At 35.1% G+C, this 26,215-nt stretch overlaps 1 protein-coding gene across 2 annotated transcripts; it reads left to right on the top strand.

The window, feature by feature from the left end:
• The first annotated feature begins 1,354 nt into the window (after positions 1 to 1,354).
• Positions 1,355 to 26,215, top strand: LOC143255880 (uncharacterized). Of its 2 annotated transcripts, none has more exons than XM_076512228.1 (6): positions 1,355 to 1,638; positions 14,489 to 14,648; positions 16,815 to 16,993; positions 18,033 to 18,261; positions 18,709 to 18,834; positions 25,445 to 26,215. In XM_076512228.1, exons 1-6 carry the CDS (start codon positions 1,615 to 1,617, stop codon positions 25,738 to 25,740), a joined length of 1,014 nt encoding a protein of 337 aa, XP_076368343.1. In that variant the 5' UTR covers positions 1,355 to 1,614; the 3' UTR covers positions 25,741 to 26,215. The 2 variants fall into 2 exon arrangements, with proteins under 2 accessions (XP_076368343.1, XP_076368344.1); XM_076512229.1 differs by lacking the exon at positions 1,355 to 1,638 and adding an exon at positions 14,018 to 14,176.

Below are 26,215 nucleotides of genomic sequence, written 5' to 3'. Positions count from 1 at the left end.
TGCGCTAGCCGTCCCTAATTTAGCAGAGTAAGACTAGAGGGAAGCCAGCTAGTCATCCCCACCCACCGCCAACTCTTAGGCTACTCTTTTATCAACGAATAGTGGGATTGACCTTCACATTACAACGCCCTCACGGCTGAAAGGGCGAGAATGTTTGGTGCGACGGGGATTCGAACCCACGACCCTCAGATTACGAGTCGAACGTCATAACCCACTTAGCTATGCCGGGCCTCTCTTTTATTTGGACAAGGTAATACAAATCAATAAAACAAATTACAACTTATCTGGATCAATAACTAATAATAATAGTATGCTACTACTTATACATTTAACTAAAGCTTCAATCCTATATCAGTTTTACGAAGCATTATTAAAAACACGAAGAAAGTTTAAATTTCGAGCTCACATACTTAAAAACATTGAATTTTACTTCGGACAATTATCGAGGACCACATTTAAAATGTACTTTTGTAATACTGATATTTTTGCATATGGCTTAGTAGTGACAGTAGTTTGAGCAAATATTTCGTATTCTCACGTACTTTTTGGAACTATTAAAACATATCGTACTGTGGACATCAGTGATGATATATAATCTTTATATAATGTTCTAGTTTTTAATCACTTGAGATACGTTAAACTTACGTGATTTAATGTAAATTCAGTTCGGTGTAATTTTGTGATGAATTTTTGAAGTAGCTTTTGTTTTATAGGTTTAAGCATAAATATTCAAATGAGAAACTGAATTGTAAAAAGTAAAAATTTTCTGACTCGGTGCCTTAATAATGCAAACGATAGGAATTCTATAAAATGAATAACTGAAAAACTTCTACTATATAAGAACAAGGCAAGCATGACAGATAAACAGCATGGAGCTAAGAATAGCGTCCAAACTTAAGCCATTAATACTATATTTATCCGTCACACCTGTGTGAGCTTGAAATGCAAAGGGGATTATGCATAGTGAAATGAGCGTCAAAGTACCTCATACCAATCTGAGGTTGGTCAGTGTTGTACAATATTAATACTATGGTCATTTCTGTGAGCTGTCAAACCAATCAATGAGAACAAACAAGGTTTTGTATCTGTATCGAATCGCTTTTGTCTTCACGTGTGTCCGAAGCAAGGTGGGGGGACCTTCCCTAACAAGCCAATGAACAAACAAGTAGCTCACCACGGGCCCCCAAGCCACTTGAAGTGTCCACTCCACCCCTACAGTTGAAAACACGGCCTATAAGACTGCGTGTAAATACTGCCATTAAGACCTCTTTGTACTGCATATATTTGTCTTCAATCCGTTGTCTAAACTTGGGGCTTAGATAATAGGATTTGACGCATCCTAATGCTTTACCTGTGTGCGGTTGGGAGTACAGAACGAAGTCGCGCGGCTGATTATGGGCTCACGGCATGAGCAGGAAGATAGGAGTTTCCTGATTGGATGCTGCCGGGCCAACCAAATGATATAAACAGTGGAAAAACTAGTCAAACTTTCGTCAGTTCCCATTTAAACGTCTACAAGTACTAAGTAAAACGAAATAAATATTGGAAAAATAGCAAATCGGAAGATAGTCCCTCGTTTGTCACTAGTGCGGAGGTGAAGGTCGAATTGCAGCAATGTACCAGCCAGTAGAATCGATGGTAAGACTTCAAAACAAATTAAACTTTATTGACTAAGATGAAAGATAAATTGAACTGTCACAATACCAAACTTTAATGCAGTAAAGCAGGATTTAAAGTATATGTGCCTTAGAAGTAACGACAAAAAATCAACTATGATATTTTTGTGAGAGATTTAATAGTTTTGAATACGCAAAATATTAAAATACAAAATCATGTTCATCATTCTTCAGATATAATTAGCTGGTTTAGATATCATATCTACATTGAAATCAATGGGCAACGAACTCTGTGTTGCGTAAAATAAAAGCTTCTAACCTCTGATTGGTCGCAAAATACTGGCGGAATGATTTTGTAGTTTAAATGCGACATCAGACATTAGATAATTCTAAGTAATAAAATTAAATTTTATTCGTAGACTTACCGCTGTACAAGCGGGGGACTTATTTTATCTCATAAATATGCAAATGTTTGTTTGTTTTTTATTTCGCGGAAAGCTACTCGAGGGCTATCTGCGCTAGTCGTCCCTAATTTAGCAGTGTAAGACTAGAAGGAAAGCAGTCTAGTCATCACCACCCACTGTCAATTTTTGGGCTACTCTTTTACCACCGAATAGTGTGAGTGACCGTCACATTATAACGCCCCCACGGCTGAAAGGGGCATGTTTGGTGCGAGTGGGATTCGAACCCGCGCCTCTCGGATTACGAGTCGAACGCCTTAACACACTTCGCTATGCCGGGCCGTATGCAAATCATAGAAATAATTCTATAAATAAAAGGAATATACATACACATACGTATATTTTGTATTACACAATACGAAAAGCCAGGGTTTTATACAATTATAATTATAATTAAACCTTTAAAATTTTTCCCGTATATAACTTTAAAAAAATTAATGCTTATTGAACCATTGTTTAGAGTTTGCTGTTCAAAAACTATTTTGTTCTTAAGTTATTACTATCTAAGTTTTAAAGTGATCTACCTAAAAAGAATATTTTGTTTATCTGTGTGTTTCGAAACTCTAATTAAATGGCCCGGCGTGGCCAGGTGAGTTAAGGCGTTCGACTTGTAATCTGAGGGACATGGGTTCGAATTCCGGTCGCACCAAACATGCTTGCCCTTTCAGCCGTGGTGGCGTTATAATGTGACGGTAAATCCCACTATTCGTTGGTAAAAGAGTAGCCCAAGAGTTGGTGGTGGGTGGTAATGACTAACTGCCTTCCCTCTAGTCTTACACTGCTAAATTAGGGACGGCTAGCACAGATAGTCCTTGAGTAGCTTTGTGCGAAATTAAAAAAACAAAACGGTAGATCCCACTATTCGTTGGTAAAAGAGTAGCCCAAGAGTTGGCGGTGGGTGGTGATGACTAACTGCCTTCCTTCTAGTCTTACATTGCTAAATTAGGGACGGCTAGCACAGATAGCCCTCGAGTAGCTTTGTGCGAAATTAAAAAAACAAAACAAACAAACTAATTAAATTTCTATTTTTTTCAGTATTTTCTCTAGAGAATTGTATCGTATTGGTCAAGTGTTCAAAATAGAAAACATTTTAAATTATTAAATATATATATATTTGTTGACTTTAAACACTGACAACAGAAATGGGTGTGTGAAGATATTTTGTACTTTAAGTTTTTTAAGTTAACTTTTTGGTTTTTTATTATTCGTCTTTGAAGTGGGATCTGTCATACAGGGATAAAGCCAACACAATGAATTCATTAGATCACTGTTCATGAAATGAACGGCTGGATGCGGAAAGACATTATTGTTGTTTTTCGTGAAAAAAAGAACACACGATATTTTGTAGTATAGCTTTTGGTCTACAGCAACTGTAAATGAATTAACAGTGAATATCCACCAAAGACGCGTGAAAGGTTCTGTGGTTTAAATCACATAAATTACGGCATTCTATTTATAACTTTGTTGTGTTCGTTTGGTATTGTATATCTGCGCAAAGATATTCAGGACAGTATACAGTAATAATTCCGTTCATTTTCAGCTGATAAGTTAAACGGAAGTGCAGCTAGTGAATAGCGCTCGCCGCCATTTCTTGGACCAATCAAGTATAACTGAATAGTGAAACTTAACCGCCACTCTTATAACCTTAAGTGTTTCCTTCTTTTTTTAAATGCAAAATGAATAGTATAATGGTCGAATTGAACCCAGGATTTTTAGTATTGCAAGTTCGTAAATATACCACTGACCCACTGACCAACCGTTTGATAACAAAATAAGAGAAGGGGGAAGACTTTAAATCCCCACCACACACCCACCAGCAGATGCCAAAGGCAGAGAATTAATTGAACATGACCTTTTTCATCTTTTATAGGTCCAGGCAAACCGAGTCTGAAAAAGTGAATAAACCAATACTAGACAAATATGAATGACGTTTCATGTGTGTATAAACCTCGAAACAGTGAATTTAAAGTTATAAGAGAAAATCACGTCTACGTTTTAATGATTTTTACGGCACTTATTCCTTGACTTTTATGATGTAAAACACACATGAAGATCTTTACTAACTGGTGATAATATTAAAAATGGTTTAAACAAACAATTGTAAAATCCTACAAGGTTGGGACAGTTTCACTGAGGTTAAACTAGTAGGTCAAGCTTGGTCTGGTTGTAATCATACCCTATTGTGAATACCGGAGCTCTTAGTTCGTGTCCGGCTGTCACAAATTCGGATCCGCGAGTGTATTTTTACTGTTGGAGAGGCAGTTGAATTCTGCTATTTGCTTTCAGTAGACTACAAATTAACATTGGGTACTGTTGATTAGCTATCTACTTTTCCCTGAATATATCAGCTCAAAATCTAGAACGGCAGCGAACAACCGACACAAAACAAAATAAAATTTTCAGAGATTATTACTCGGTGGGCTCAGCAGATAGCCCGATGTGGCTTTGCAATAAGAAAACACAAACACAGAGATCATTAAACACTTTAGGCCCGGCATGGCCAGGTTGATTAAGGCGTTCGACTCGTAATCCGAGGGTCGCGGGTTCGAATCCCCGTCGCACCAAACATGCTCGCCCTTTCAGCCGTGGGAGCGTCATAATGTGACGGTTAATCTCAATATTAATTGGTAAAAAAAAGAATAGCCCAAGAGTTGGCGGTGGGTGGTGATGACTAACTGTTTTCCCTCTAATCTTACACTGCTAAATTAGGGACGGCTAGCGTAGATAGCCCTCGTGTAGCTTTACACGAAATTCAAAACAAACCAAAACCAAACTCTTTAGTTCAAACTCAAGTTTCATTCATTTATTATAAACAGATTCATTTAAAACTGAAATGTCATGTAATCAATAAATTAGCTGTTTATGAAAACCAAACTACATCAGAAGACCATTTTTATTTATCCAGTTATTAAAGTTTTTAAAATAACGTAAATTTTCATGGCTGTTTTAATACTTCATCTCAGAGGTTATGAAATTTGATAATTCTCGATTTTTGTTGTTGTTGTTTTGTGGAAAGCTATGCATTGCTCTTTGACCACCACGGGTACCAAACCCGATTGTAAGTGTTATAAGTCTTCAAACTTACCACCGACCCACAGAAAGAATAATTTAATTTTAAGAATAATAATAATTTATGTAAAATTATATTTATAGATAGTGTCTGAATTTTATTCCATAATAACTAGTTCCCCGATGGAACAGCGCTAAGTTTACGGATTTACAATACTAAAATCAGGGGTTCGATTCTCCTCGGTGGACATAGCAGATAGTCCGATGTGGATTTATTATAAGAAAAACACACACCCCATAATAACTAAAAAAAAATAGTATGAGCGTTTAAAGTATTATTTAGATGCACTGCTTAAATTTTCAACGAACTATAAACACACCTATAGAGTTTAAGCAGTTTGCATCACGTACGTCGTGTTCACGATTGTTAATACATTTGCATCGGTTTCGATAAACGTACGTCAAATTAACAACAACAAAAAAGTTCACAGTAGATAACAGGGCCGGCCTTTAGGAGAGGAGGTGCAGCGGGTGCTGGGCTCCCAGTTGTAGGGGGCCACAAATTCCAATCAAATGGGATCCTGTTTAGCTTATTTCACTTGCTAACACCGGCTCGGTCAATTTAAATGACCAGGTAACCTACAAAAATATCACCTAAATTAGGGGTTCGATTCCCCTCGGTGGGCTGAGCAGATAGCCTTTGTGGCTTTGCTAAAAGAAAAACACACACACATCATAAAACATATACACACAAAAAATCATATATTTTAGTTAAATATTTTTAATAAAATAAAAAACAGAGATTTGTCCGTGAATATATCGAGTATTTTTTTTACTAGTCCGCATGCAAAGTGATTTTCATGTTAAGATTAAAAATACTACAAGAAGTGAAGACAGCTGTTGAAGAAGCTGGTGAAAACCAATAGATTACAGAAGAAAAAGACAATATGATGATGAAAGTCCTTGCGACCCAGAACAGCACTTCGAAGTTATATTCTTCAATACGCTAGTTGTTAATATTTTGATGCAACTTCAAAAGCAATTTAGTAATATTCCTACAGTAATAGATCGCCTCCTTCAGTATAGAACAAAATAGCTCCAATGAAAACATAGAGCAAGCAGTAATGGATTTTCAATTTTCGTTCAAAGACATTGGTCCTGAAACCATAGATGAGTTAAATATTCTAAAAAAGCATTCTGAAAGAAAAAAACCCATAGAAGCTAATTAAAGTTTTGGATTAATTGTGGTTTTTAAATTTGCAGATATGATGTAGTTTTTCCAAACGTTGTAACTCCCTGAGTTTATCTAATTTTGGAAGTTACAGTTACTGGTGCTGGACGCTCTTTCAATAAATTGAAATTAATAAAATCACAATTGCAATCAGTAATGAGTCAAAACTGTCTCAGTTTCTTGGCTTTTTTGTCAGTTGAGAGAGATGAAGAAAGACGCTGCAGTTTCGAAAAGCTTATTAAAAATGGGCCAGTGATAGTGTAGAAAATTTAATTGTACTCGAACTAGAGATCTGTTAGCGTATTTACATTTTCATTGTAATTATTATTATTGTTGCATCTGCTTTCATTTTTTATGTTTGAAAACTAGGTAGGTCTTCATTAAAATTGAGTTTTAGATGCACCATACATGGTTATGTATTTTTCTGTCTCTAATCTCACTCTCTCTTATGCATATGGCCCGGCATGGCCTAGCGCGTAAGGCGTGCGACTCGTAATCCGAGGGTCGCGGGTTCGCGCCCGCGTCGCGCTAAACATGCTCGCCCTACCAGCCGTGGGGGTGTATAATGTGACGGTCAATCCCACTATTCGTTGGTAAAGAGTAGTCCAAGAGTTGGCGGTGGGTGGTGATGACTAGCTGCCTTCCCTCTAGTCTTACACTGCTAAATTAGGGACGGCTAGCACAGATAGCCCTTGAGTAGCTTTGTGCGAAATTTCCAAACAAACAAACAAACTTATGCATATATATAATTATATGTACAATGTAGCAGGAGGGTCCACCATTAATTCTTGCACGCAGGCCAACTGTGCTCTAGGACTGGACCTAGCAGATGATATTTGTAACTTTTCGCTTTGGATTGTTCATCCAAACTGATTGTTTCATATGATGGTTGAAGAGAATAATGAGCAAAGAAAAGCACCTTCATCCTGTAATATTCCGATTACTAAGTCCTCATAGTAATTAGTGGACAGGTTGAGAAGAGATAAGCCTAGAATTAGAATTTTGGTGTCTATAGCGAGCATAATATAGATGGCTCATGAAACAGTTTAGTTAAGATTAACAAAAAAATATTAATTTCTTCAAACTTATGAAGATTCGACAAATGTCAGGGAATTAAATGTTCGCAGCTGTTGTACAATTTACTAACCTTTCTTTATTTTATATTTTAGAAATAAAAAGTAACAGGATCATGTTTTGAAGTCATAACTTTCACATAAAATATTAATATTTTTATGTAAAATATCCAGTCTTTTATATTATTCAAGTTTTGGTTTGCAATTTAATGATAGCTGAATTTTAAAGTGTAACAAAAAATTAGTTTGCTCAAAAAATAATACACGGTAACGGGACGCAATCCATAAAACCTTAAATATATAATCTGGCACAATGACCACTGTGCTGCAGTTGGTGTCTATGTTGAAGGGACGAAAGGGTGCGCGTATGTTTACAAAGTATACACTGTAGTAAAACCCACAAAACCAGGCCCGGCACAGCCAGATGGTTAAGACACTCGACTCGTAATCGCGGGTTCGAATCCCTGTCTCACCAAACATGCTCGACCTTTCAGCCGTGGGTACGTTATAATGTGACGGTCAATACCACTATTCCTTGATAAAAAGAGTAGCCCTAGAGTTGGCGGTGGGTGGTGATGACTAGCTGCCTTCCCTCTGGTCTTACACTGCTAAATTAAGGACTGCTAGCGCAGGTAGGCCTTGTGTAGCTTTGTGCGAAATTCAAAACAAAACAAACCTTCAAAACTTTCAACATTCGTATTTTTAGTACATTGTTGTTTCTTATCAGTTTGGTACATTTTCAACCTATTGTCAAAAAACTGAAATAAGACTTAAGAGGCTCTGTGTAAGTTTCTACATAAGGCCACAAAAACTTGACGCTGGGTCTGTCTACACTCGGTCAGCATGGGTTGACCCCGTGGAATAGCTCTAGATTTTGGAGATGGTGGACCACGATCGAGCCTGTGTGATACCACAAAATAATTCCCTGCACTTTAAACTGGAGGTACGCTATAAAAATGGCAGTCAATCCCTTAGTTTAGGTTGGTTGTAGATGATAGAGTGTTGCTGACTGACTGCTTTTTCTGCGGTCAATAATTTAAACTCAAGGATAATTAAACTTGAACCTGTGGGATCTTTGACCTGGCCAGTTAGGCTGTGGGAGCATAATGTGTTGGTCAATATAAAAATACATATACAAAAAATATTACTTATAATTTTGTGGTTCTTTATGTTGTTAAAAACTGTGTCTCACTAGCAACTGCTACCGAGTTAATCCCCTTCGGCTTAATTCGTACAGCATTAGCCCGGTGAGCTGGAAGCACGAGGATCAAATTCGCGAAAAAAAAAAATTAAATTACCACACTTTTAAGCCTAAAAATGGAAATCATATAAGCAAATAAGTAAGTGAAATCGAATGAAATATTATATGCATCTACCTATATTGCGTTTAGATTTTGTACACGTTGTTTGTCTTGGTAAAACAACCTTTTGATAGAAGTTATAAGATCAACCATCAAAAGTAATTTCCAACTAACAGCTTTACCTCTTTTGAAGAATATTGTGATTTAACCAGTCTATGAGGTTACTGTATCTATTTCAAATCATCTATTTTTGTCAAGAGTATTTATGCTGAGGTTATTTTTCCTCAGTTTTCAGAAACAATTCATTGTTTTACACATTTTTTTTTCTTATTAAAACGTGGTGAATTACTGATAATCCACTGTTAGGGTTAAAGTTTATCAATAAGTCTTTTGACAAATGACTGCATTTAAAATCACAACCATTACATAGTTACATGGATTCTTAATTCAGCACGAAAACTGTAATGTACTTACATCATCGTTGTATTAAAACACGTTGTGTTTTATGATTTACTGTCACACAAACATTTTATTTATTTTTTGTCTGATATGCATATTTCATAAGCATTGTCTTCAATTATTTGACAGTAATTTTAATATTGGTGGGTAAATAAAAAAAAACTGTGTTATTAATAAAAATCAACGGACGGAGGAAATAAGTTTGATTTGGGAAAAAAGAAAGTTGAAGAAATGTGATAGATTTCTTTTTTAGTTGTTCAATACAGAGCCACAGAAGGGGCTGTTTGTACTGCGCCCACCATAAGTATCAAAACGGATTTTTAGCATTATATGTTTTTAGACTTAACGTTGATTCACAGAAGACAGTACATTATACATTACTTTAAATAATGGAATGTGTATGAAAGAGAGTATATAAGGAAGTATTACCAATCCTGCACATTAAGAGAGTTCATAATGGAGTATTAACCACCCTACACATTACTTTAAATAATGCAATTTTTATTAAAGAGAGGTCATAAGGGAGTATTACCCAGCTTATACATTACTTTAAATGATGTGATTTTTTTTATAAAAGAGAGTATATACGGGAGTATTACCCAGCTTACACATTAAATAATGTGATTTTTTATAAAAGAGAGTATATACGGGAGTATTACCCAGCTTACACATTAAATTATGTGATTTTTTATAAAAGAGAGTATATACGGGAGTATTACCTATCTCACACATTACTTTAAATAATGCAATTTTTATAAAGTAGAGTATATAAGGGAGTATTACCCAGCTTACACATTACTTTAAATAATGCAATTTTTATAAAAGAGAGTACATAAGGGAGTATTACCCAGCTTACAGATTACTTTAAATTATGTGATTTTTTATAAAAGAGAGTATATACGGGAGTATTACCTATACATTACTTTAAATAATGCATATTTTTATAAAAGAGAGAATATAAGGGAGTATTACCCAGCTTACAGATTACTTTAAATTATGTGATTTTTTATAAAAGAGAGTATATACGGGAGTATTACCCAGCTTACACATTACTTTAAAGTATGTGATTTTGTTATAAAAGAGATTATATACGGGAGTATTACCTATCTCACACATTACTTTAAATAATGCAATTTTTATTAAAGAGAGTTCATAAGGGAGTATTACCCAGCTTATACATTACTTTAAATGATGTAATTTGTTATAAATTGCAATTTTTATAAAGTAGAGTATATAAGGGAGTATTACCCAGCTTACACATTACTTTAAATAATGGAATTTTTATAAAAGAGAGTACATAAGGGAGTATTACCCAGCTTATACATTACTTTAAATAATGCAATTTTTGTAAAAGAGAGTTCATAAGGGAGTATTACCCAGCTTATACATTACTTTAAATAATGTGATATGAACGAGAGATAGAAACTCACCTAGAATTACGACAAAATTACGTTTTGCAATTGGCACAATCATTCTGTGTTTGTACATAACGTTTGTCCCAGTAGTTCAGCGGTAAGTTTACAGACTTCCAACGGCAGACAGGTTGCGGACAAACAGATCATGGTGTAGCTTTGCAGCAAGAAAACAACAGTATGCTGAACTTACTGATCCTTATACAGGAATTATATTACACATTTCACTATATTTTATTGATAAACATATTTCAAACTACTGAGCTGACTTTTGTTAGTCTGACGGTCTTATTCAGTCAACCATAAAAAATACTATATGAAACTGTTACGTGATGCCAACAAGGTTGCACGTTTGCATTAGCGAGCTTCCTTTTCACAGGCAAGTAACGAAAATAGATTGACTTGAAAACAATTTTACTGTTCAGGTTACACAAGAGCGAACATTTCAAAACCCGATTCCCTCGAAGGCTTACAACCCTAAATACTGGCTTTCGATACTTGTGGTGAGCACAGCACAGATAGCCCGGTATGCAACTTTGTTCTTGTTTCAACAAACAGTTGATAATTACTGCATACGCGTGAAAAAGTTGCGAAAGAGTCAAAATCATTACCTCTGCATATCTAGTAACTAAAAGTTGTATAAAACTAGATTGTTTATGTTGTGTTATATATGTGATAATAAAAAGAATTAAAAGAGCTACAATATTGTTGTTTTTCAGACTATTGCTCATTAATTCTAAAAAAAAACACACAAAAAACGAACAAATTATCGGTCATTTGAACTGCCTGTATTTAACTACTCGTATTTAACATGTTAATAGTTATTTCAAATTTTAAGAATCATGAAGGTACTATCACAGAATGTTTAAAGTTACGATAGAATAGTTTCACTAAAATAAACATTTCCCTTCAGTACTAATCACACAGCAAAGTTCTTGTCATAATAAGTTAGAGGTTGCACTTTTACACAATGTATACATGAAAAAACAATGCATTAATGAAAGCAGTTGAGATAGCGTCTCGAAGAAAAACATTATAATTAACCGTGCTGGACTTCTCGACTTGAACAGTAAATACCTTACGTGCTCATGAGGTAAGCGACCACATCAGAGACCTCTAGGATTCAAATTTAAGTTGTTCCTAATTTTGAATAACTGACTGGAGGGAAAGCAGCCAATCAGCAGCACCTACCGCCACAAGGCTTTTGTTTGGATCTTTGAACCCGAATAACGAAACTGACTGTCACTTTTATAACTTGTCTATAGTTGGAAACGTTGAATGTGTTGTATTGTTTTCAGCGCAGAGCTACACAGTGGACTATCTGTACTGTACTACGTCCATCGCGGGGAATCTAAGCTCTGTAAGTACGTAAACTTACCAGTAACAAATCGAGAGACGCATAGCATACTGATTTAGCAGCATTGCGTCTCAAACTTTGTAGTGATCTTCGATCCGCAACCAAACATAATAACCACAAGGCAAACCAGTTAAAATGCGTTATAAACAATGTGTTCGTTTTTTGTTTCTCATCATTATAAAGCCCGGCATGGCCAGGTGGTTGAGGCACTGGACTTGTAATCTGAAGGTCGCGGGTTCGAATCCCCGTCATACCGAACAGGCTCATCTTTTCATCTATGGGGCGTTATAATGTGATGGTCAATCCCATTATTCGTTGGTAAGAGAGTAGCCCAAGAGTTGGCGGTGGGTGGTGACGACTAACTGCCTTCCCTGTAATCTTACACTGCTAAATTAAGGACAGCTAGCGTCGATAGCCCTCGTGTACTTTTGCGTGAAATTATAAAACAAACAAACTTATCATGATAATATACACAAAAATTATATGTTTGACATTTTACACTTAGAATAATACCGTGGTGTTAATGTATTGTATTGTATTGTCGTTAAAAGTTCATGTTATGGGCTCATTATATTAGTGGACACTCACTGATGTCGAGAAAACCCACTTGTAGTGAAATAAATATGCAAAAACGGCTCTTCTATGTAAAATATTTTCTCAACCCAAACGAGCCGTTTTTGCATATTTATTAGTGGATACTGTTGTGGTGTTTATTGGCTTGGCATGGCCAAGCGCGTAAGGCGTGCGACTCGTAATCCGAGGATCGCGGGTTCGCGCCCGCGTCGCGCTAAACATGCTCGCCCTCCCAGCCGTGGGGCGTATAATGTGACGGTCAATCCCACTATTCGTTGGTAAAAGAGTAGCCCAAGAGTTGGCGGTGGGTGGTGATGACTAGCTGCCTTCCCTCTAGTCTTACACTGCTAAATTAGGGACGGCTAGCACAGATAGCCCTCGAGTAGCTTTGTGCGAAATTCCAAAAAACAAACAGTGGTGTTTATTACAATATTAATATAATAACAGTGTGAAAGAAGTTAGTTATATATATTTTAAAATGTTGAATTAATTCGACAAAATTATATTTCCACACTAGATCCACATTGTATACTGTAAGTTCTCAAACATACGAAACATACGAAAGTTTTCGATAAGTAAACAGATGTAATGAGCAGTTAACTTAGAAATACAATCTTGACGTAAATTATTGTTCAAGCACTCTAGTAATTTTATTGAACAGGTTAAAAAGTGTTCTACAACACAATACTGTTGCATGTACTTCAAAGTAATATTAATTATTTTGAATATTTTTAACTTTTCTTCACAACTTAAGATTTACTGTACGCTGATTCATTAGGACTAATGTGCTATTTTGGGCGCCATCTATAGTTCAGTGTTTTATATTTTAATTTTGGTTTGAAAATCTTGCAAGTTCTGAAGAGGAAAACAACAGGGATGCTCAGAAATTGTTGTTTCTCTTTGCCCCTGATTATAAACGATAAGCATGATCAGAATATTTTGTACTAAAAACGTTTTGATGTGTTTTTTGTGTGTGTTACGATTACTTTTATGTTAAACACATAACTATCTATTACCTTGGCGCGCTTAAAAGTCCCAAATTTAATCTTAGAATAATATCGTGTGGCTATTAATGCAGTCTTTTACAAATAGAGTTGATAACAAATATAGTTAGGACTTGACTGGTTCTGACGCTGGTATTGAAAGCAGTCATCCCTGTATGGTAATGTTTGTCAATCTTATGTTTCGTCCTCTTCTTTCTTTCATTTTTTTTTCAAGTACAACAAACCATACGTCAAACAGTATAACAATAAGGCGTTAAAACAACTTCAACACAGTGCCTGGGAAACCAAATACATTACGGAAACTATCGAATTAACACTTTTCAGTTTGGAGAGTGTTAGACATTCACACCTACCACCGTAACATCTGTGCAGACATGACTCCCTGTAGACAAACCAGTATTCTCTTACCTTTAGGTTCGCTGCTAGCACCGGAAATTGGACACTTTAGTTGTTGCCGCACTTCGTCAGTTGACGGTACTACTTCTTTCTATCGTTTTAAACCTTTTACCAAGCAGCCAAGTGTCATTCACTAGAAGTATGGGTGTTTAGAAGTAATGTTAGACTCTAAGTACGCAAAGTGTAATAACAGTCTACAACAAGCTTCAGTACAAAATACATATTTGAATGGGTTACTTCTGTAGTAATTCGAGGAACCAGAAAAGAGAAAACGGAAATAAACGGTTCGTGTTTATAGCTGCTCACTTGATTAACGAAATGTAAGGAAGTAAAATATCATCTAAGTTGAAATCAGAGAAGATTCATGATAATCGTTAAGTAAAAATGTATACATCATAAAGATGCGTCAGCATGCACTTACTGTTACGTTTTGAGATTCACCCAGTCGTGTCGCATTAAGCTCGTCATGTGTCGTGAACCCAAATTCTGTATAAAAAGCTGAAGGAACAGTTTCTTGAGAATAGTGTTTTGTAATGAGTTTATTTCGTTTTGACGTTAACATGACTAATCGTAAAATTTATGTTCCCGAATCACAGCACAGCGTTTACGATCTAATGGGTGACTATCACTCCTTGTCCACAAGGGTACTGCCATCTTGGATACATCATCATGACCTACCTCAACTTGGACCAACTTCTCCACCATTAACAGTTTTCCCATACTGTAGTCACTGGTTATCGTGGAACCAAATACCTGGTTAGTATCCATTTTAACTATTCCAGTATCATTATTTCTGTTATTTATCCAAGTCAACGTAAATTTTTCTTTATGGATTCAGCTATTAGTAAGAGATTACTTACTTCAAATACAGACCAATTTCTTATGAAACATACAGTACATTATTTCCATAAAATAATTTTTGTTATGGTTATAAATCTTTTTTTGTTTCTTTGTTTTTGTCGATTTCTACAGTAAGCACTTAATTACAATTTCAATTATTCCAGTATGCATATTCAGCTGTATGTAACTGTTACATATAATAAGCAATATACGCAATCCTATGAAAGTCCTGGGGTCTAGATACTTCCTCCTTCCAAAGTCATGCTTGTTAATGTGAAATTAAGTAAAGTAATGGACTAAAGTATAAGATAAATAAAACCAAAATAAACTTTCAATTGTTTTATTTGTTATTACGGTTAAGGTATACTGGGTGAGGATCTGAGGAGCTCCTAAGATTACCGTGACAGCCCTGTTTACAGGTGGATCTAAACAGCTGAGCCTGGATGTCATAAGACGAGCCCTTGGACATTAAGAATATTCAACTGCATGAATGTCCGCTCTACCTACATGTTCACTGGTTATAATTTGTTTGTTTTGAATTTCGCGCAAAGCTACACGAGGGCTATCTGCGCTAGCCGTCCCTAACTTAGCAATGTAAAACTAGAGGGAAGGCAGCTAATCATCACCACCCACCGCCAGCTCTTGGGCTACTCTTTTACCAACGAATAGTGGGATTGACCGTAAGAGTATAACACCCCCACGGCTGAAAGGGCGAGCATGTTTGGTGCGATGGTGATTCGAACCCGTAACCTTTGAACGCCTTAACCCACCTGGCCATGCCAGGCCAGGATATAATTATAATCTATGTTACCTTCTCATCTACAAAGTATTCAATTGTTATTATTTATTTCACACAAAGGGATATAACAAATAAAATGTTTCAATGCGACAATATTTTGCCCACTTCGTTTTTCATTGGCATATTACTTTAAAAGATGTAATAGTGGGATATCTGTTAAGGTAGTATGCCAATGAAAACACAGACAAGAAGGAGTCATTTGGTCCTTTTAAACTGCTAATATAGAACAAGCACTCATGAATAAGTTAAACTGATTCTGTACTTACATACAAATATTTACCAATAAAAACTTAGTTATCAACGGATGTCTTTCGCCACACATTTGCTGACCCCTCTTGTTGGATAAGGTGTGGGTGGTAATGGTCTTTCAAGGCTGTTCTTGCATACCAACCTTTAAACACTTAAACTCACTCATTATTCACTAGTTTTCAAAAGATTGGAAACTCATCTCTAAAACTCTTAAAATTACTGGCTTACTGATAGTAACTTACGTCATAAGCTAACGCCCCCATGTGGTGCAGCGGTATGTCTGCGCACTTACAATACCAGGAACCGGGTTTCAATGCTCCTGGTGGGCAAAGCACAGATAGACCTTTCTGTAGCTTTGCGCATAATAATAAACAACAACAACCAGTCAGAAGAACACACACACATAAACGGCTATTTAAATTTATTCAGCATTATTCTCTTTCTTATTCTCCACACATATACTTCCTTATTGGGCTTAGCGTAGGTCTAACGATTAGCCAATCCAATCACTTACTGTTCGCGATCCATTGCTTTGAAAGTACTTTCAGTGATGACCAAAACCTATTAATAGATGAGACTAAAGCAACCTGAGAGTTGGCAGTGGGCTCTGTTGAATAGCTACCTTCTGTCTTGTCTATAAGGTAGCTTTAGTTTAGTTTTGCACAAACAAACAAAAATATTGTTTTTGTGAAATAAACAACCTCTTAGGTTTTATTTACAGTTAAAAGCAATACAACGTTAAAATCGTACGCTGTTAAATAATTATTAAAAACAGAGACTTGCCCTAAAAGGCTCTTTATATGTTTCAGTATCTATACGACACTATCTGCAGATATTAAGTAGTGTGTTAATAGTATCCATTTTATTTTCAAAACTTCATTATTTCAACATTTTCTTCCCCAAGTCTCGTCATAATACGTGTGTGTCTATATATATATATATATATATATATCATCTACAGATATCTAACAACAGAAACGAATTCCCGTAACATAATCCTGGCTAATATGGTTGTTGTTATTATTATTATTCAGATCTGTGCTCGATCTCTTATTCGGCAGCACTATCCCGGAAACAGAGGAGAAGCAGAACTGCTTTCACTCATCAACAGTTGGGAACTCTCGAGAGAACGTTTTCCAAAACTCAGTACCCGGATGTAGTGACACGTGAACGCTTAGCTTTATGCACCAACCTCCCCGAGGCTCGGATACAAGTATGTATCTAAATAAACACTTCTAATATACAGCGTAGCTTCATTATAGTTTCTTCTGTTCTTGTTCGGTTAATGTTGAACGTTGTCTATTCGTGAAATAGTTTCTTAAAACACTTTTGTGATTTTATGACAGTACCTACATTAACTTATACTGTGTTAAACTGTTAAAAGTTTCTAACGTCTAATCTTCGATACGACAAACCGTGTTGGGACTGTTTGGTTCTCCAATAATTTTAAAGGCCCCAACGGGCTTACAACGCTAGAAATCGGGTATCGATACCAGTGGTGGACAAAGTACAGATAATCCATTATACAGCTTTGTGATTAACTTCAAACAAACCAAGCTTATTTATAATTAAATTTTAATGTATTATTAAGAAAAGCAACGAACAAAACGTGTTCGTGTTTTTAATCATGAACAATAAACATGTTCAGTTACCGAAAATAAAATAAAAATAATACACAAAAGTACTTATAATCGTTTTAAAAGAAGAATAAATATGTGAAGAAATCCAATCGAACAACATTATATAATCAACGTTTCTTTCCACTTTCCACTTTTTTCCCATTTCTTTATATTTACAGATTATATCATGCAGTTTACCGTCTCGTCTCGTTTAATTATACATTTTTTAAAAGAAAATTTTATTTTTTTCTCAGAACTTTAAGCTGGTAATATTCATGTCTGTTCTTTGTTCACATACCAACATTTAATCTCTAGCTTTTTCAGTGGTTTCTAGTTTTCTTTCCCTTTGTTGTTGTTGTTAATAAAAATGCATCTCATATATGTTTTTCGAACTCATTTCAATTAGTTGGAGTTATCATAGATAATGCCATTGTATGACGTAAATAAACTGTAAGTCATAAATAACATTGTAGTGACGAGTAAACTATGAGATGCTTTTTTTATTAATGTTTTTTTTTAAATATCGCCACTAAATATGAATAATTCATTGCAGTTTTCACACGTACTTTCCATTATAATTTTTTTGTAAGTAAATTTGACTATTCAAAGTTAATTTTTCTCTGGGTGACTTAGGTTTGGTTCAAAAATCGGCGAGCCAAATACCGCAAACAACTAAAAGCAAACAATGCTCAAGATATCACAGAAGCTGACAAAAACAGCAACAATAGAAACCGAGCAGAAAGGGAAACTTCGAGTTCTGTCGGCCAAGAAGCGGAGATTAGCGAAGTTTCCGATTACCCCACATATGCTTTACACATCGCGAAAAATTCAAGCTTGAATAACACAAATGAAAAATTAAAAGGTGAGTTCATTTTACAAACTTACTGACCTGATGCAATGCTTCTATAGTCTGTTCTTATTAACTACAGAATATAACAAATCTTACTCTCTCCAATTACAAGTACATTGGTAATTTCCTGTAGACTTATATTTGCTGGTGGTTCTTTTCAGCAAAGCTAAAATGGTTGATAATGGAAGCACAATTCTCTTGAGATTCAGCTGGTAGTGAAAATATATCATAAGCCTTTTGCAACAACACGCTCAGTCTTCCAGCACTTGCACTTTTGTTCTTGTTATTTTGTTAAGAGGGTAATTTTGACGTTAACCCATAAAGCAACAAAAACTATATGATCTATTTTATGGGATATTCAAGTGAGGGAGTGTTAGTTAAGCTTTTGGCAACAATTGAAAACCGGAGTATTATTCCAATAGTACTGTTTTATACTGTTGTGTTTTTGTTTACTGACAGACAAAGTCAGTGACAGAAGAAATGATGCTTTGCATCAGAATGATGAAGGAGAATCACCTACCAGTGAAGAAGATAAAAATGACACACCCGAAGAAAACAAAGAAAAGAATAAGAAAAAACACAGTGGTAACGTTCTGCCTTTCATTTCTCTATATTTATCTCACGACCAGTGGCGGATTTAACTTTGTGTGGGCCCAGGGTCTAATAATTTTTATGGGCCCTACATCCCATGTAATTTTACATAGAATAGAATTATCAATGGGCCTCTTTAAAACCATGGGCCCTGGGGTTGAGTCCCCTCTAGCTTCTACCTAAATACGCAACTGTTCACAACTATTTTGTAAATGATAACAAAATGTATCATTGGATAATTTTGAGTTACTTCAATTTATTTCATACTATGATTGGTGATTCAGAATGATCTTATTTTGAGATAATCATAAATGGTCTTGTTTTTTTTTTCTGTGTTGTCGCCATATTATGTTTGTTTTAAATTCCTTCAACTAAGTTTCTTATCAATTTGTACAATTATCTTATAGTTAAATTAGTGTAAAGTTTCTTCACATATTCACGGATGAACACTGAAAAATTGAAACAAACTGTGTAGAGAAATGAGGAATGCAATTCAACTTGAATTGGCTTATTACATAATAAGCTGAAAATTTCCTGGATTTTAAGTTATAGGGCACACAAATGCAACGTCTCATGTTAATTGGATAACGTAAACAAATAGTGCGTACTGCTAGGAGACTGTGTTTACCCTTCCTTGTTAACAGTGTTGTAAGCTATATATACCGTGTTGCAATTTGTTAGATGGCATAGAATACCTAAAAAGTCCTAAGAACATATATGACTCCAGTGGGAAGCTAGTTGTGATTTGTTTTTGAATTTCGCGCAAAGCTATTCGAGAGTTATCTGCTCTAGCCGTCCCTAATTTAGCAATGTAAGAGTAGAGGGAAGGCAGCTAGTCATCACCACCCACTGCCAACTCTTGGGCTACTCTTTTACCAACAAATAATGGGATTGACCGTCACATTATAACGCCCTCACGGCTAAAAGGGCGATCAGGTTTGGTATGACAGAGATTCAAACCCGTGACTCAGATTACGAGTCGAGTGCCTTAACCGCCAGGCCATGCCAGGCCGTAGCAAATTGTGAAATGTGTAGTCATTTCAAAACAGAAAGTCAAATCATCTGATGTGTTAGCTGTCGAGGTTTCTTTGTAGAAGTTGTTTTTTATTTCATACCATTATAATGCATACCTACTACCATCTACGTGCAGTTTTCAAGTTTGTTGAAGCGTTACAAAATAAATAAAGTAATTACTTATCAGTATGTGGATTGGACACTGAATTATGTTTTCTAGATAATTTAAAAGAGCCTGCCAACGAGCAAAAACTATGTTATAATATTAGATACTGTTCTTGTAAAAGTCACATTATCTCAAATTTATATTAAAAAACAACAATAAAAATCACTCTTGAATATTTCTTAATATATTCAAGCGGGTAAAGTTTTTAGGCCTATTGTTGCACATTTGCTCACAAATACAAGTTACTCTGTCTCTATCAAAACGAATACCAATTTTACTTAGCGATTTTGTGTTTTCTGAATACCTCTCTTAAGCTTATTAAGGGATCTTAATGCGTCGCAGCTGGCCAGTTCACGTGATGTAGCCACGTAGAAAATCTCAAATTTTCCTTAAATCAGTCAAGCGATCAAAGTGCTTAAACTTAATGTAAGCTTCATACGATTGGCAACTAAATAATCGTAAAGCGCCCAGGAAAACAGCTTTATTTGCCCCACTCAATAAAACCTCCAATCATTTGATTGGACTGCATGCTGATTGTAGTAAATTAATTGAAATTTTAAAGCATTTCGTGGGAATTGGAGGTATTGATGAATTTATGGTTAGATAGGTTATATGTTAGTTTCCAAGACATTTCTATTATTATATAGTGATGGTTACTTCATTAGATGGGTTATATGTTAGTTTCCAAGACATTTCTATTATTATATAGTAATGGTTACTTCAAAAGATTTCTATGAACGTCTGTTCGGACAGTCAGGGGTTAACTATCAAAGGCTAACTATTGAATTTAATATTTTTTTTATTTTTAATACATTAAAGTTAAAATATAAGTTACTTACCTCCCCGGAAACAGTATTATCGTCATTGTTTAACTTTTTTTTTTATCCATACGTAAGTATAAATGGCACGACAGGGGTATAGTACACAAAAAATATCAACGGTCAGAATTTTATTAAATAAAAATATATTAAAGTTCCGTCCTAAAGTTACACCAGAACACGCATAGATACAATGTAAAGCTTACCTACTAACAGTTAAATGGAACTCCCTGGTGGCACATCGGAATATCTACATATTTACAATGCTAGAAACCGGGTTTCGATATTCCTGGTGAGCGGAGCACAAATAGCCCATTGTGTAGCTTTGTGCTTAATTAGAACAAACAAACAAACTGTTAAATGGAATATTGTAAGTTCCCCGGTGAGTAAACGATAACTTTACGGACTTCAATAATAAAATTCCGGGTTAGGTTCTTCGTGATGACAGATAGGGAAATCACACCTTGGATTTTAGCAGATTTCTTTCTGTAACTTACATTTATTGTAAAGGTCAGTGACTGTTTCTAGATATAAATTCGGTATAGAGGAAGAGCATTATAAGTAATATTGTAAAACTATGTCATTAAACACTGTAATATCGAAATATGTATACAAAATAAAAACAAAAACCATTTCTTCAGTTTTACCCAATACATACAATATAGTCCGAGCACGTTAAGTCCTATGTTACACCCGGTCTAGTAATCGATTTGTTGAATAGAGAATTCAAAGTTCATTATCTCTTCCTGCAAAAATGTGCTTTGCATTTTGGGATCGTTGGTGCATTATCATAGTGATGGTCAAATCGTACCTTGACAAAACAAGAGAACCGTAACAGTTTGTGGTGGGTGCTGTTGACTAGCTGCCTTTTCTAGTCACATTTGAAGACAGTTAAGCACAGACTGATCTTTGTGTAGCTTTGTGCAACTCTTCCCTCGGTTGTTCAGTTGTAAGTATTAGGGTTTATAAAGCTAAAGACTGAGCTTCGATACCCACTTTGGATATATCACAGATATCCCGTTGTGTATCTTCGTGTTCAACAACAAACAAAGCTTTACACAAAAATTCTGAAACGAACAAATAAACAAACAGACAAACACGTGTATTGCGCATGCGTGATATAATGTTGAATTTTTTTCTACCCTTTTGTGCCTTCTTTGAGATGTAGAACTGATTCCGTCAGCTTTTCTATACTGAATTTTATTCAGTGTCAGTGTTTTCTTATTTCACCTTTATATGACCATCTTAAGTTCTTCATCTTTGTTGCTGCTGTGTTATTATGAATTTTGCTTATTCCATAAGTAATAATAAATCCGGGACCTTTAGCACTTGGAGAAAGTGCTCTACCTACTCAGGTTTTATCTCAGGACTGTGATACGGTTGCTAGGTTGACACCAGCTTACTGTGTGCTAATTAAATTTTTGCGTTTCTCGCAAGCATGATTGGAACCATTATATCTTGCATGTTGTAAAGAGCTTTATCATCTGAACTGAAGAACTAATTCTCCAGGTGCTTACTATCAAGGCACTTTTTTGGAACGACTGAAACTTCCAAACTGCTACCTCTTCACGCACGAACGAATTGTAATGTTACTTTCGGCGATCTTATATTTCAATGTTCTTATATGTGTTCAGTTGGACAGAACCATCCGTGGATAATAATAAGTTTCGTTCTTCACATATCTCTTATCCAAAATTTTGAGAGGGTTATACACTATAACCCTCTATATATTATAGTGTATTATATGATACACTATAATATGTGTATATACATACACATACACCAGTGTAGGATAAAAAATATTGAGAGAGAAAGAGGGGAGGTCCATGGGTGAGAGTCATATAGTGGGCATTTTTGGAGTCTTAAGGCATGCTCCTTTTAAAAATATTTGAAGTGTAGATGGTCTAAAATGTGGTTTGTAGCATTTATGAGGACCAAAAACTGGTTATGTTTTTTTTAAATAATACATTTAAAAATGCAGGAGGGTTTATAAATTAGAGTCAGCATTCTAGGAGTATTGGGGCATGCTCCTTTTAATAATATATATTTCAAGTCTAGATGATTTAAGATGTGGTTTGCAGCATTTTTGAGGACCAAAAACTGATTAAGCCTTTTTAAAATTATACATTTAAAAATGCAGGGAGGGGGATTCATAGGTGAGATCACATGGTAGTATTCTCGGTGTTCCCAGACCTGCTTCCCCCGGAAAATGTTTGAAGTATAGATGCACTTATGAGGACAAGAAAAGTGATTAGGCCTTTCTAAAAATATATATTTTAACAGAGTATTCGAAAACAGTACAAATAAAACGGATAAAACGTAGAAATTGATGGAGAACATGCACATGGAGGACGGTGTATAGGAACTTATCAACCAGGTTGATAGTTGATAGATAAATAGTTGTTGGGGTTGATGTGGATATGAAGCTGAACCTGACACTGGACTTGAGTCCAATTTGTTCAGTTATAAACACCTAAAATATATATCATAGTATGAAGCGCCACTTTCTGCCTTATCAGTTTAAGTTACTTTTAGCGTCTAACAATAATTTTCATTCCCTTGGAAAATACGAACATTTATTCACTGTTAACGTGTTTTCGAAATCTTAAGTACAAAGCTACATAGTTGTCATAGGTGCTGTGCCAACTATAGTATCGAAACCTGGTTTTTAGCGTTATAAGCCAATACATTTGCTGTTGAGACACTTGACGGGGCTTATTCCACCTGTTACGCAATGCAGTACACGGGCTGGATCTCGTAAATAATGGATTGCACTTATAACCCGGAACTTCACCTGATCAAACTAATTAAAATAAATTTAAAATTTGTGTAAAAATACAGAATGTCAGAGGTAGTTTTTTTTTTTTTTTATGAAAAATGAAAATTATAATAATCATTTCCTTCCCCGTTTACAATATTAGATTAGTTATAAGTTAAAAATAAAGAAAGCGTAAGGTAGGCAAACGATGTTTGGTGCTTTGTATCAGTTTCGTCTGCTTGACGTCATTTAGAAATTTTGCCAGTTACATACAAACAAATGAAAAATAATATCAGATCGTAACCGCAGTTATTGGAATTTCATGAAAAAACTACGAAAATAAAGTAAGTACTCATGAATAAGTTAAACTGAATGTATTCGTTTTTGTTTTGTTTTTTAACCAATAAAAACCTAGTTAAGAACAAATGAATGAAATTACACATTTGCTGACTCCCTCTTTTTGGTCAAGGTGTAGTGTCGTAGAGGGCTGCTTTTCGATTATCTCCTTTGATCTGCTGGTGCACACACAAATAGAAGGTTAATTCTAATTAATTATGTTATCAGGTGCAATACGCCGATTCAGTCTTTCTTTAACTCTTTTTTAATTAATGGAAATGCAGTGGTTCCAATAAAAAAACAAAAGAAAAACTTTGTTTTAAAACATAAAAAACCCAGCATGGCTAGGTGGTTAGGGCGCTCTACTCGTAATCTGAGGGTCACGGGTTCGAAATCCCGTCACACTAAACATTCTCGCCCTTTCAGTCGTGGGAGGGCATTATAATGTTACAATCCATCTCATTGTTTGGTGATAAAAGACTAGTTTAAGAATTTACGTTCCCTCTAGTCTTACACTGCTAGATTAGGGACAGTTAGCTCAGAGAGCCCTCGTGTTGCCTTGCGCGATATTAAAAACAACAACAACAATGAAACATAAATGGCTAGCCCTTGAAAATATGTATCTTTAAGCATATTTTAACCTACAAAAGACTTTAACAATAGGTTAAATAAACTAAATTACCAAATAATAATCAGACAACACATACAATATATATAACACACATTTTCCCAAATCCTATAAAAACTAGGTTTATTTCAGGCTTTATAAATTTAATTTTAGAAGTATTTATTTTACGTAAAACAGTTTGGCATATTTTATCTGATGCTATTAAGAAAAAGCAGAAACGGATTGAATTGACTGAAACTGTTAAAATATGAATGCATTATTTCTTCTGCTTCTACCATTAAGCAACTTTAACTTCAGTGTTTATAATTTTAACTTGTGGTAAAAATTGAGTTTGCTTTTTTGATCAAAATTAAAAAAGACATATAAGTTAGTTTATTACACCAATTATTTATTCTCACAATGATGAGAATACGTTAAATACATTGTTATGGCCATTTTGATATCACTAGCCATAATCTTGTTACGTCATGATGAGCTAATTCAATCGATCAATTAAATTCAAACAGATGAATTCATCACTCGACAAAAATTATTCGGAAATGCATTTCATTCATCAAAAAGTAGAATTTTTTAAAAGTTTGAGTTTCTAACAGCTATTTTCAAAATATACTTTGTAAACAGAATGGATATTGAGTGTCTTTCAGTTTTAGCGAAAATTCAGATAACCTCCATCTAGATTTTTATGACTAAATTTTTACCCGTAATTGGAAGTATCTTGAACAACGAAAACAAACTTCTAAATATTTAGTTCGTCTTATCATTGTCGATAATATTCTATTTCTTCAAAATGTTGGTTTCTTTGATCTACTTACTTAATACCGTTAACATTATTTACACATTTACCTAAACTGAGTTTTCATTATACATTTTGTTCTTTATTTCAGATACTGAGTTAAATGGCGTGAAAATACCTTCGCTTATGTGCCCAACTTCAACAAGTCTTTTACTGTCTTCTCAAACAGCTGCTTCAAGCTATCAAGGTCCTAACTGCACTCTATCGACAAGATTTCCATCAGTATGGGAACTCCCATCCCCATCTTGGCCATACATCTTACCAGTCAGATTGCAGCCAACATCTGTTTCTGGTTCTTGTTGGTCAAGTTTTGGCAACAATTCATCGACCAACTTTGATTCAACTGTTTCTAGACTGTCCATTCATAGTCGCAACTCATCAAATTAATCTTCTCCAGATGTAAAATCTTTACATCATATTACCCATAAAAGCTTATACTTAGAATGAAAATTCAGCACTGAATTCCGTGTATAAAAGGATAACATATACCTTGGCACCTTTAGTGGAATACAACATTATAATTGCTTGAAAACAGTCAACACGGTATAAATATTGCGTTTAGAATGAAACTGCAGTGTGTAATCTTAGGCATAAGTATCGACATTCCACAGGAACGATGTTGAAATTCAAAATGAAGACAGAAACGAATAAACGACTGAAGAGGAGTCATGGTAAGAGGCTCACAAGCTGAATTTAACACATTATATTGAGAGGCAACGTGGAATCTTAACGTTCTATATGTATGTAAATACATATGATTTACTATTTTCCAGTAACTCATACTTTGTCTGCGTATTAGCATTTTGGAACTGTTCACTGTAACAAGCAAACAAATAAATACTGGTTTGATAAATAACAATCT

Source organism: Tachypleus tridentatus, chromosome 7 (assembly GCF_004210375.1).
Source record: "Tachypleus tridentatus isolate NWPU-2018 chromosome 7, ASM421037v1, whole genome shotgun sequence".
In the NCBI taxonomy this organism is placed as follows: Eukaryota; Metazoa; Arthropoda; class Merostomata; order Xiphosura; family Limulidae; genus Tachypleus; species Tachypleus tridentatus.
This window is presented reverse-complemented; position numbering and strand designations above follow the sequence as displayed.

Coding starts and splice junctions, on each gene's coding strand:
- LOC143255880 (XM_076512228.1), top strand. CDS start 1,615: ATGTACCAGCCAGTAGAATCGATG. Junction 14,649..16,814: donor ATCGTGGAACCAAATACCTG/GTTAGTATCCAT, acceptor ATTATTATTCAG/ATCTGTGCTCGATCTCTTAT. Junction 18,262..18,708: donor CACAAATGAAAAATTAAAAG/GTGAGTTCATTT, acceptor GTTTACTGACAG/ACAAAGTCAGTGACAGAAGA.